Raw genomic sequence first — 13,764 nt, 5'->3', positions numbered from 1 at the left:
TTGGTATATGATTTATAAAGCATCCTATTTATACACTGAAGCACACATAAGAGCCCTTCTAATTGAAAATACTGTAAAGTTTAGCGTTATTTCTGTATTTCAAATAAAAACTTAAAAAAATGCATATTCTAAAACCTTTGGATTGTCTGAGAAATTAAATAATGAGGCATGAACCATAGAACAAAGTAAAAATTGTTTTCTTTTTGCTCTTTTGACATGAAATAGCTGACATATATGAAAGAACAAAACTCAAAATATTAATAAAAGTGAGTTTCAAATTTGAGCATTGAATATTAATCATTGCACAGAAAACCTTAAATGTCCTGAAATCCTACAGTTCACATATGAAGAAACTTGAGAAGTCTTCCCAAATTTGACAACACACTGAAATTGTACATGTTATTTTCAATAATGAATGTGAGGCAGGAACTTTTCTAAAATGTCAATAACAACAACAAAAAAACCTTTGATCAACTATGCCAGAGAAAAGACTGGACTATCTTTGCATTGTACCATAAAAAAGGATCATTTGATTTCAGAATCATTCTACCACTCCACACCCACTAGGATGGTGATACTAAAAAATATAGACAGTAGTAAGTGTTGGTTAGCATGTGGAGAAATTGGAACCTATTGTCGATGGGAATATAAAATGAGGTAGCCATTGTGAACACAGTTTGGCAATAAAGTTAAATAGAATTACTTATGGCCTGAAAATGGTACTGCAGGTATATACCTAAGAGAAATGGAAATATAACATCCATGCAAAAACTTGTACAAAAATATTTACAGCATCATTATTCAGAAGAGTCAAAAAGTGGAAGAACTCTGATGGACAGGTCAATAAAGTGTGGCCTATCCATACCGTGGAATATTACTTGGCAATAAAAAGGAATAAAGTTTTGATACATGCTGCACATGGATGAGCATTGAAAACATTATGGTAAGTGAAAGAAACCAGTCATAAAAGACCACATAGGGTGTGATTCCATTTATATGAAACGTGCAGACAAATCCATAAAGACAGAGAGCAGATTAGGGGTTGCCAGGGGCTGAGAGGGTTGAGGGAAAACAGGAGTGATTGCTAAGAGTATAGGGGTTTTTTTGGGGGGGGATGATAAAAGTTTTCTAAAACTGACTGTGGTGATGATTGCACAAAAACCATTGAATTGTTCCCTTCAAATTGATGAGTTGTGTGGTATGTGAATTATAGCTCAATAAAGCTGTTTAAGAAAAACTATTCCTGGAGAGAACCAAGATGGCGGCATAGGTTAACGCCGGAGTTTGCTGCTTTGAACAACTACTTCAAAAGTGAAACCAAAAAACGGAAGGGACATCACCCAGAACCACAGGAACGCTGGCTGAGTGGAAGTCCTACAACTAGGAGGAAAGAGAAATGCACACGGACACTCAGAGGAGGCGCAGTGCTGAAGTCAAATTCTGAGGTGCGGAGTGCGCGGAGCAGGCTGGCGGCGGAGGGCGCGGTTGTTGTTTTCAATCGGGAGGGAGTCGCAGACTCTGAGCACCAGATCCGGGCGAGTCTTTAGGGACCCAGACTCAAACGGGAGAAGCGGGACTGTCTGGCTTCGGTCAGAGCGAGTGCAGCTTTCTCTCCCAGCTTTGCAGCGGGTGCTGGGACTCAGAGAGGCAGAGCCCCTGGGGACAGGACTGAGAGCCGCCATAACTGCTCTCTCCGGCCCACCCTGTTGATTCTGTGCGACCCGCCCCGCCCAAGCCCTGCACAGAGGCATTTGCCGGATAGCCTCAGGCAAAGGCTAGATTAGCACCTCCCTAGAGGACAGAAGTTCTCTCACTGCTGACACAGCTGATTCTCATAGCCACTTGGCCTGGAGGTCAAACCCTCCCTGGAATTAGCTACAACAATCAAGGTTTAACTATAAGACTGCAAACAAAGACCACTAGGGGGTGCACCAAGGAAGCATAACAAAATGCGGAGACAAAGAAACAGGACAAAATTGTCAATGGAAGATATAGAGTTCAGAACCACACTTTTAAGGTCTCTCAAGAACTGTTTAGAAGCCGCCGATAAACTTAATGAGATCTACACGAAAACTAATAAGACCCTCGATCTTATATTGGGGAACCAACTAGAAACTAAGCATACACGGACTGAAATAACGAATATTATACAGACGCCCGACAGCAGACCAGAGGAGCGCAAGAATCAAGTCAATGATTTGAAATGCGAGGAAGCAAAAAACATCCAACCGGAAAAGCAAAATGAAAAAAGAATCCAAAAATGCGAGGATAGTGTAAGGAGCCGCTGGGACAGCTTCAAGCGTACCAACATCAGAATTATAGGGGTGCCAGAAGATGAGAGAGACCAAGATATTGAAAACCTATTTGAAGAAATAATGACAGAAAACTTCCCCCACCTGGTGAAAGAAATGGACTTACAGGTCCAAGAAGCGCGGAGAACCCCAAACAAAAGGAATCCAAAGAGGACCACACCAAGACACATCATAATTAAAATGCCAAGAGCAAAAGATAAAGAGAGAATCTTAAAAACAGCAAGAGAAAGAAACTCAGTTACCTACAAGGGAATACCCATACGACTGTCAGCTGATTTCTCAACAGAAACTTTGCAGGCCAGAAGGGAGTGGCAAGAAATATTCAAAGTGATGAATACCAAGAACCTACAACCAAGATTACTTTATCCAGCAAAGCTATCATTCAGAATTGAAGGTCAGATAAAGAGCTTCACAGATAAGGAAAAGCTAAAGGAGTTCATCACCACCAAACCAGGATTATATGAAATGCTGAAAGGTATCCTTTAAGAAGAGGAAGAGGAAGAAAAAGGTAAAGATACACATTATGAACAACAAATATGCATCTATCAACAAGTGAATCTAAGAATCAAGTGAATAAATAATCTGATGAACAGAATGAACTGTTGATTATAATAGAATCAGGGACATAGAAAGGGAATGGACTGACTATTCTTGGGGGGGAAAGGGGTGTGGGAGATGTGGGAAGAGACTGGACAAAAATCGTGCACCTATGGATGAGGACAGTGGGTGGGGAGTGAGGGCGGAGGGTGGGGCGGGAATTGGGAGGAGGGGAGTTATGGGGGGGAAAAAAAAGAGGAACAAATGTAATAATCTGAACAATAAAGATTTAATTAAAAAAAAAAAAAGAAAGAAAGAAAAATTATTCCAAAGGAGTGATCAAAAGTGTGCAGCCAAAACACATTGGGGGAAAGTGTTGAAGAGGTATTTTAGGAGGTTAATTAATAAAAATATTTTGAAGGCAGTGAATAAAAAGGTGTGATTTTTCTGGAGTTGACTTTTATGAATTTGTATTTGAAAAGATTTTCTCCATTCTAAATAAATATTCAGTTTTGCACCAAAGAAATAAATTATTCCACAATCTGTTATTTTAAACTGTTTTTTTAGAAATAGTAAGGATTAACTGTATGCCTGAGTAATGCGTGAGGGAATTTTAACTTCCACTTCAATTCTTTCGACCTCCAGCATCTGACATCTTGCTTACTTTATAGTTTCTCTCTCCACCACAAACACTAGGCTCATGGGCAGAATGTGGGGAGGAATATAGTACTGTATAGACCAGCCCATGCCTCTTTTACAGGCTGCTGTTCAGCAGGCCTGTGTGCCTCCTTCCTCCTTTTACCAAGGTGGCCTTTTGTATATTCTGACACTGAACTTGAGCACTATTGTGATCATTTGAGCTGGGCACATGGGATCTCTGGGAGCTAGATTAGCAGAAATGGGGATTCTTACTCTATTTTCAATATTTTAAAAAGCCCAACAATACTTATACACAAAATACACTTCCTTTGTGATGAAAATGAGGAACATATTCTATTGCTTGCTTAATTTTTGAAATGCCCCTTTATTGAACCTCTACTATGGACCAGGAGCTCTACATAAGGTGTCATGCTAATCAAAATCCTGCACGTTATCATCCTCATTTTATAATCGAGGAAACAGGCTCAGATTACAATATTCCCAGGTCCCTTAACTAGTAAACTCATATACATCTAGGTCCACTCTGCCTCCTATATGAATAGTTATGTGTGGGAATAGTTGGTATAATTTCAGATTCAGCTTAAAATCCTTTAGGAGACGTTGGTTACTTTTCCAAAGGCCACCAGGCCCATGGTCAGGTCCCAGGTAGGAACTATTTGCTTACATGTTCTTACTCCTGATTCCTTGTCAACAAAATCATGAGACCCCAAGGTTCACAGAAGGCTGGAGTTCATTAGGAATAGGCAAACAGGGATGGTCTTCGTGGGGTGTTTCTGGAAGGATGAAGGTAGACTTTATAAAGGAGAAATATACCCATGTAACTGGAGTGCTTTAAAACCTACGTATCTGACCAAACTGCTGCTCTCGCAGGGAGTGGATGGACTTAGATCATTGTTCAGAAGCTGGAATGAATTTGTATACATTCGTCCACTCCCTCATTCTGGTTCCCATGGTAGGCGCCACTGGCTGACTGATAGATGCAAATGGGGCAGTCAAAGCAGAGGCTGGAGACTCGGAGACTCGCTGTATCAAGTGGGCTGGTTCCTCTTGAATCTGTATCTCCAAACCAAAGCTTGGCCATTTCCCTTTATTTGGGCATCTTCTACTGTCCCAAAAGTAAGTCTAGTCTTCGTGACATTAAAGTCGTAACACAAACACACCACAAGCACCATGCAACCGGGCACTTGGGGTTCGACCTCCAGGCGCTTAGACCTGGCGAAGGGTGAACTGGAAGGCGAGCGCTCTTTGACTGCAATGGCCCTTAGGGGTGGTTTTCAGGTCTCCGGACCCTTTGCCGGAGGAGGGCGCCTTTCCAGACCCAGCCTCCACCGCCCACAGTCAGGCGAAGAGACTTTCTCGCGACCAGCTGCAGGGCGGAGGTGGGCGCTGGTCCTCCCAGGCGGGCCCCGCCTTACGGGGGATCGCATCTTTCGTGGGTCGCCCGGGGAGCTCCCTAAAGAGGCAAAGCCCCCCACGGACCTGGGACGCCCCCTCGCGGATCCCGACCCGTGGGGACTCCTGGGCGCCCGTCCCGGGGCCGCGCGGGAAGGCGCCCCACTCGAGGCCTCCCTCGCGTGGCCCTTCTTCGGAGGAACCACCGTGGGAAGAGCCTCTCACTGTCCTCGGGTGGGAAACCTGGAAGACAAAGCAACAGGCAGCTTCCCGCCGGCACACCGAGCGCCAGCGCCCGGCCCCCCGCCCTCCCCCTCTTCCCCGAGCGGCCCCCCGGCCCTCCCTCCGCCCGCACGGGTCCCCCCTTCCCCTCCGCCCCCTTCCACTCCCGGGGCTCCGCCCTCTCCCACCCCTTCCTTCCCCCTCCAACCCCTCCGATCCCCGGGGCACCGCCCCCTCCACCCGCTCACCTTCCTGTCGCTCCTCCCCCTCCGCTCCGGTCCCAACCCTTCCTGCCCTCTCCGCCCCTAGGCTTCCCTACCCGACTCCGCTCTCCTGCCCCCACCCCCGGGTACCGCCTGCGCCCCCTTACCCCGTTCTCCCCATTAGTCTTCCCCCTCCCGCCTCCGCCCCCTACCCCGTCGGCCCGCTCGGCCCCTCCCCTCCGGGCCCGCCCCCACCACGCCCAAGCCCCGCCCCGCTCCAAGCCCCGCCCCCGCGCTGACCCCGCCCCCCGCCGCCGTCGCTGGGCACCGCCGGGGCCGCGCGGCAGCCTCCGCTAGGGTGCGCGCCGCTCTCCGCCGCCGGGCTCCTCGCCCGCGCCCGTCCGCAGTCCCGGGAGCCCGACCGGAGCGCACCGGCTGCCCGCCCGCCCGCAGTCGCGCCCTGAGGCTCCCGGCCGGCGGCGGGCCCGGCGCGGGCGATGGAAGATGGAAGGAAGAAGTGCCGCGGTGAGCGAGACCCCGGGCCGGGCGTGTGGGGCCGCGCGGAGCTCGCGGGCCGGTCGGGTCGGGTTCGGGGGGCTTTGTCGCTCCCCAGGTCTCCAGGGTCCCCGGGCCACTCGCGTTCGTGCCTTCGGGGCAGGGTCCGGTAGCGGCTCTCCTTTTGCTCGTTCTTCCTTTGTGTTTGTTGGAAGCCGAGAGGGGCCAACTTTGCGGCGGGCGGGCGGGGGGTTAATGCACCCTCCGCTCGGAGAGCCCGGCCGGGAGGGAGTCCGGGGCGCCCGTTCTTGCTTCATGGTCCGAAGCAGAGCCCCGGGCCGGACCCCAGGTGCCGGTGCCGGTGGTGCTCCGCGGGCCAGCTCTTGGATCGAGGGGCTCTCACGTTTCTCTATCGGGAAGAAAAAAATCCACAAACTTGCGCTGAGAGACAACGGACGATTATTCGGTCTCCTATCCCCGGTAGCTTTTCAAGACGTTTCATTCTTTTCCGCATGCATTTCAGGTTATCCGTTGTCTTCAGCTATGCGTTGTGGCTGGCAAATGCTGTTCTGAGATTTAAAAAGAAAAAGATGACCCTTTAGAGGACCTGGCTTCAGAATGTGGCCGGCGACCTAAATAATACACGTTTCGTTTTACCGCCCCCCTGGATGGTGAAGGGTGTCAAACAGGGTGTAAGTAGGCAGAGGATACCATGGTCATTACAATTTCATTTTCCAGAGACCGGTTTGCCCGACGGTGGGAACCAGGATTTCCACTCCGGAATAACTATTGAGCCGGTGCAGGTGTTGGTGCGGGGACGAGGGAGATCTGGAAAATTACTCTAAGTGGGATTCTGGGAACACATGCTTCATTTCATTAGCTGTAATTGAATATGATATGTGCAAAGGACTTTGCACAGCCCCATAGCCAGGTGAGCGAGGCAGGACGTCTGCTGTCAAGGAGCTCGCTCTCAAGTCGGAGAGACACTTGCAGAGGTTCTGACGGAGGAACCCAGAGGAAGCAGAGGTGCTGGCCTAAGGGCTGGGAATCCTCTGAGAGGAGCTGGCAGTTGAGCTGCATCTTCAAGGGGAAGGTTTGGCTGGCTTTTGGGGAGTGGGGGGAGGATGTTCCCTGCTGAAAGAAAGGACATGCACTCTCCCTCCTCTTCCAAGAAATACTTTATCATCCTTTCTTTTCTAAGAGGTTTTTTTTTTTTCTTCTTCAAATCAAGAGGTATTTTAAAAAGTCAGTGAATTCCTCTTTGGCACCTAAAAAATGCAACATACTCAGCAGAACCAGCAAAACTGCAAAATGAATTTACACCTTCCCAACCATTTTTTAGTGGTTGGATGCATGTCCTTCTACAGCTTTCTTACACCCATCCACAAATCATGTTTCAAATATAGGGTGTGGGGCAAAAGTCGGTTTACAGTTGTGAATATGCAAAACAGCTTTATTGTATTATCATTTATTAATTACTGTATTATTTTCTGTATGAACAACTGTAAACCTACTTTTGCCCCACCCTGTATGATTTCTGCCTGGTTTGGTAGATATTTCACTAATGTATCCCGTTTGTGCTACACGGAGCCGAGCGGCACCATGGAAAGCACTTGGACTAGTAGCTAGGACACCTGGTTTATAGGTTTGGTCACTGACTGGGTGAGTTTTTGCCACTCTCCTGGGGAAATCGTTGGACCTCTGCAGCTAAAATGTTCTCCTCTAAGGATGAGGGGATTGGGTGGATGCGCTCTCAGCCTTCTGGATCTAGCACTTTATGGTTTCATGCCTAAACATGTATATGCATTACTTACCCAGGGATACATTCTTACTTCACAGTCTGAATACCTCTCAGTTTGTATGTTCTGTGAACAGATCAGCACTTTTTTCTTGGCCATTGAGTGTGGGAAAGTGATTAAAGCTGCAAAGCTAAAATAACCTTATTTTAAGGTGAAATTCCACAGTTGAATGTTTTCGTTTTTTTAAAAAAATGAAAGCATAAGAAGCTTGATTTGAAAATCTGAATGTATGTTGGCTTTAAGAAAAGTTTTGTTGGTACTGTTCACTTTATTTGTGACCAAAGAGTAATACATACTTTGCGATGCACATTGTACTCAAGAGGTTCTATTTTGCTTAAATACATGGGATACCTTGGAAATCCTTATAGGATAGTCAGTCTTGGGGATTTAGAATTTAAAATGAGGTAAGACAGAAAATCAGCTCATTGGAAAAGGAAAATTTGGAGTTACTTTCCATGAACGGCTCTATTTGCTTTCTAAAATGTTGATACATTTGTTCACTGACCCTGCTTGAAAATATGTGAGTGGGATTTAGCCTGGCATTACATTAAAAAAAAATACATCTAGGGCATTACTACTTTTAGAGGTGATTTATTTTTCCTTCAAAAATTCTGGAGTCATTTGCCACATGTTCTTCATAATCTAAGACCCTAGTGTGTGTGGCAAGGGGCTGATCTGAGTCCTGGTTAAGAAGTGCTGAAGCAAAAACCGTGTGAACGTTACTATGTGTGTGTGCTTTGGCCTCCAGACTGGTTTGTTTGAGGTTTACCTGAGGTAATGTTGTCATTTGGCAATTATGAAAAGAGCATTTCTTTGGGCTTGGGTTGGATTAGGAGGTGAGTAATGGAATGCGATCCTTCCTAATGTTTAGAAATGAATTCAGACATGATTGAGGTTTAAGCAGTTTGTGAAAAGTAATCTGGTGACCAGTAGGCGACCAAAATCTGTTTACCTGGGGATGTGAATCAGGCTCATGGAAGGCTGGGTCCAGCCGAACCTCCGATCACTGCTGCTTTGAGGGTTCTCAACATTCCAGGTTTCCCCTGCAGTCTGGGCCCAGCAGAGCTGTCCTTGGCTTCCCTTTGCTACGAGTGGAGGTGGTTTCACCCTGAATACTGCCTCTCCCTTCGTCCCGAGTTCTTTTACAGTTCAACCAGCCTAACCTTACTTTAGGGGAGTACAGGATCCAGATGAAATTCTCCAGAGCATTTGTTCAGGGTGTCCCTGTCTCAACAGCTCGTATTGTGTCCGATATTGTATGCGGGCTCAGAGATTTGCTGGAGAGAACTTCAGCGGTGGCATTATTTTTGAGAGTGTATGCCTTTGTACCTTTCCTGTGTTTCCGAGTTATAAGATCATCTTCCCAGGACATTTCCCACACTCTCCAAAAGTACTAGTGTGGGTTGCAGTGACAAGTGGCAATGCCAGCCACTGTTGCAGATCATAGTGGAGAAAAAGGATAATTTGCAGCTTGCAGTTAACAAGTTATACCTAAATCCAAATTAACAAATTTTCATGCCTCGTTCAAAAATAAGGTGTGACTCAGATCATTAATAACTAATCTTTGCTTTTATTATCTTATTTATATAAAAATAGCACATGAGCCTGCAGTCTTTGTTTTTTCACTGGGAGCAGAAGGTCAACAAACTGGGGCCCATGGTGCCAAGCGGGCAGGGACTTTGTTGACACTTCAGGGCACAGAGGTGGTGAAGCATTTTCTCTCTGGAGGGCACCTATGGTGTGAAGGAGTCACCAGCTCCTCTCCCCCATCTTCACATGAGACCCAGGGCCTGCTTAACTGTGAACAACCATCTAGTTTTAAACTCCTTTTTCTGTGGCTACAAATCAGATGAATAATTTGTACACGTTCATGGATATTTTATTTTTTATATATTTTTATTTAAAAATTATTTTTCTTGATTTCAGAGAGGAAAGGAAAGGGAAAGAGGGATAGAAAAGAAACATCAGTAACGAGAGAGACTCATTGACTGACCGCCTTCTGCATGCCCCATACTGGGGATCGAGCTGCAACCCAGGCATGTGCCCTGACTGGGAATCAAACTATGACCTCCTGGTTCATAGGTTGATGTTCAACCACTGAGCCATGCCAGCCGGGCCATGTTCATGGATATTTTTAAAAAGTTCATTATTGGAGTTTGGGATTTAGTGGGAAGGTCAACATTTTGACCTGAGCCTGGGGCACTTTTTTTATATAGTATTTTCTTGTGGGTTGTCTGGAAAGCATTTTCCTTTAAGTTTAACCTTAAGTCCTAACTTTTGGAGCATGTTTAAGTAATGCTTTCAGGTATGATGCATTGTTACAAGCACACCTAATCTTTATTGAGATCTTATTATGTGCTTTAACACAGATTACCTCCCTCTGTTCCCCATGACAACCCCATGAGGTCAGTACTGTAATCTCTATTCTGAAGTCTGGAGTGGTTACATAACATAGATGATAAGTGGCAGAGCGGAGTGGAAATGCAGGCAGTCCAATTTCCTTACCCACCATTCTGTTATTATGCTCTCCGAGCTAGCATTGTGTGTTGCAGAAACTGAGCTTTTTGGTTCTAATATTTAGATTCTGTGGGTCTTGGAATCTGAAATTGAATGATTAATCTATCAACAACCGTTTTTTTTTTATATCTGTTGGCTCACATAGTGGGACAAATATTGCTCTTTGGCTCAAGAGATAGAACTTGTATGTATAATTTTCTACAGGGATCAATGTAGGACCACATGTAAGGACTTCCAAACAGCTATAAATAATTACTTGGAATTCAGAATAAAGCAGATTAACAATTTAGAATAGAATGTAAGGCTTAACTATTTTAACTTCTAATTACATCACTTCATAGACGTGATCTTCACTTTTCTACAACTGTAGTTGTAGACACAGAGAAGGCTGCTTTTCCTTGTTCCCCCTCCCCCACCCAATGGGCTGGGACTTCAGTTGTTGAGAAAAGGAGTCTGAAACAATGAGGAGGAGAATGGGGAATGAGTGGGGGGCATTCATAAGAAGATCAGGCAGCAGCTGCTCCCTGCTTCTCTCGCCTTCTGTCCCCAGACTTTCGCTAAGGAAACGTGAATTATAGAAGTGGAGCAGCTTGGCTCTTCCTATGGCTGTTTGGTCTGTGAACAAGGGGGGTAGAAAAACTTCAATAGAAGCAGATGTAGCTTCTTTTGTTGGGCTTCAGGAGATTATTGGTTAAGGGCCCATAGAACTGCTTTTCTCTGTATATGAAAATTGACATGCTTTTTTGAATTTCAGTTTTCAACAACAGTTATTTTCCAAGAAGTTATTTGATAGGCACAGTTTAGATTGAGTCATAGGACACCGATGCAAATGGAGACCGAGGTGTCAGTGAGCAGCACAGACAATGCAAGAGATGATCGCTGCTTTTGTGTGATTAAATCATTCTCTAGCACAAGTTATACAGGGAAAATACTGAGAAATGGCTGCAGGCTCTGTGATCTTCCATTGACCTTCCCTTCATGGCTCTAAAAGCTACAAGTAGTGGGTGTTGGAAGAAGCAGCGAGATGTTTCCTTGGTTCTGAAACTTTTCATTTGAATATGAGTTTCTTTGTGGCAGATGTTTATGTTTTTTTAGCTTCATTTCTTGTGGCTCTGAAGGGTCCATGAGCTTCCTACCCCACCTGCTGAGGCTTACTTCTCCCTATAGAAATCTCCCATATAGGAAAACAAATCCCATCACTTTTCATTAGCTAATATCTATAAGTAAATCAGAGCAGAAACTGCAACACAGACATTAATATGCTCTTCATGAACTCATTCAGCAAATATTAAGTACTTACCATGTGCCAAGCTCTGGGTTAAGCTCCAAAAACCTTGTACACTAACCACTAAGAAAATCTGCCAAGAACATTCAGAGGCACTTGGATCTTACTTCTGAGAGAGAAACCTCATGATCTGTAAATAGTAAAACTACTGTGCCCAAGAACTCAGAACTTACAGACTTATATGAAGTTACTCCAAGTCAGTATTGTTCAATGAAACCTCATGCTCTGTCCTGTCCAATATGATAGTTGGTAGGCTCAGGTAACTGCTGAGAGCACATTTAGGGAGTTAGGGAGATTTAAGAACTGAATTTTAAATTTTATTTAATTTCAGTGAATTTAAGTAGCCTCACATGGTCAGTGGCCAATATATTTGACAGCACAGCTCTAGAGCAAAAATGCTTTAATAGATGTCATTGGTTGTCCTGGGCAGTCAATTTCCACTTCACTATCTGGTTGCTTATGATGTGTTTACCAATTGGGCTTTGCTAAGTTTTGAGTTTGGCACACATTTACCCCATCGTGTCTGATAAGTACAAAAGCAGCGAGAGTGTATGGAAGCCTGGGATTTAATGCAACTAAAGTGGAAGTAAAAGCATTGAAAGTGAATAGAAAAAGAAAATGTATTCGAAGGTAGGACCTCTCCTGAAAAAAGAAAATGAATTGTGAAACGGGCAGTACACAATTGACAATACTCAGCAAGATGGAAGAACAGCTTTTGATTAAATGGAAAAACTTCCGTGTCTGGCTGAGAATCTACTGTTATGTCAATTCAAGAGATGGCTGTGAATTGTTTGAGAACTTACAGAGATGGTGAGAATGTGTACGTAGTCCACCTTTTTTGTTGCAACGTACGGATAGTTCCATAGATTCAGGCCCCTTTGAATCTGGATAGCGTCACAAAGAGTATCCAGGTGGGTAGTACTGGATAGCTAAGGGCTAAGGTCTTTCCTGGGACCCCTGCATAGCTGTCTTGGAGGGCCAATGGCTTTTCAGTGTTTTTAATACATGGTTGTAGAGGTGCTTCTGCACCACAGTTGGGGATAGGACACACTAAGATGAGGAATGGAGAAAACAAATCTTATCCTTTATCTCCAAATACTTAAAAATGTTTTTTTAAAAAAATGATTTTAGAGAGATAGGAAAAGAGACAGAAACATCAATTCATTATTCCACTAATTTATGCAGTCATTGGTCGATTCTTGTATCAGGGATTAAACCCATAACCTTGGTGTCAGGATGACGATCTAACCAACTGAGCTACCGGCCTAGAGCCTATCTCCAAATACTTCTTAGTGACAGATCTTGGAGATAGACAGCCACATATGCAGACTCTGGAGTTTCTCCAAGGTTAGACATTTAGGAATAGCCTTGAGTTTAGTATGTGTGAAAACATGACAGAATTCTCATATTTAGGCCTTTGTTGGAATACATTCCAGTTTTGAGTGTTGTAACTTGTGGTGAAGACACAATGATATCAAAACATAACAATGCAAAAATGTGGGAATAGGAAGAGCTGAGGAATAACATGAATTCAGTATTTATTATGTACCAGACACACTGTGTGAAGCACTGTGTGTGTGTGTATATGTATGTAAATTTATATCTTATATCTTTTTTACAATATTGTAAGATAAGTAGTATCCCTGTTTTCAGAAGATGAAATTGAGGCTCATGGAGGTTAAATAGGATTCTTCTTTTTTGGGGGGAGTGGGATCATTCTCATTTAAAACAACTTTATTGAGATAAAATTTATATACCACACAACTCATCTACTTAGAGCAGCGGTTCTCAACCTGTGGGTCACGACCCCTTTGGTGGTCAAATGACCCTTTCACAGGGGTCGCCTAAGACCATCCTGCATATCAGATATTGACATTACAATTCATAACAGTAGCAACATTACAGTTATGAAGTAGCAACGAAAATAATTTTATGGTTAGGTCACAACATGAGGAACTGTATTTAAAGGGCCAGAAGGTTGAGAACCACTGACTTAGCGTATACATTCAGTGATTTTTAGAAAATTGTGCATTCATCCTCATAGTCAACTTTAGAGTATATTCATCACCCCGGGACAAACTTTGGACACATAAGCTGTCACTTTCTAATCTCACTATTGCTCCCATCCTCTGACCCAGGTAACCCCTAATCTACTTTCTGTCTCTATGGATTTGCCTATTCCGCATTTATCATATAAATGGAATCATATAATATGTGGCCTTTTGTGACTGGCTTCTTTCATTTAGCATGTTTTCAACACTCATCCATGTTGTAGCATGTATTAATACTTCATTCCTTTTTATTGCTGAATAATATTAATTGAATACACAGGTCACATTTTA

The 13,764-nt window shown here is 44.4% G+C and overlaps 1 protein-coding gene across 4 annotated transcripts in view; it reads left to right on the top strand.

Moving 5' to 3' along the window:
* The window catches only part of PSD3 (pleckstrin and Sec7 domain containing 3), a 526,912-nt gene that overhangs the window by 144,135 nt on the left and 369,013 nt on the right, over positions 1-13,764 (top strand). For 2 of the 4 annotated variants that reach the window (XM_059685226.1, XM_059685225.1), the window contains exon 1: positions 5,651-5,851. The exons of the other annotated variants lie outside the window; for them this stretch is intronic. In XM_059685226.1, the coding sequence (XP_059541209.1) occupies positions 5,824-5,851 (28 nt within the window). In that variant the 5' untranslated portion in view covers positions 5,651-5,823. Of the gene's footprint in view, positions 1-5,650; positions 5,852-13,764 lie in introns of those variants that run through there. 4 annotated transcript variants of the gene reach the window in all.

This window comes from Myotis daubentonii, chromosome 2, assembly GCF_963259705.1.
Source record: "Myotis daubentonii chromosome 2, mMyoDau2.1, whole genome shotgun sequence".
Classification (NCBI taxonomy): Eukaryota; Metazoa; Chordata; class Mammalia; order Chiroptera; family Vespertilionidae; genus Myotis; species Myotis daubentonii.
This window is presented reverse-complemented; position numbering and strand designations above follow the sequence as displayed.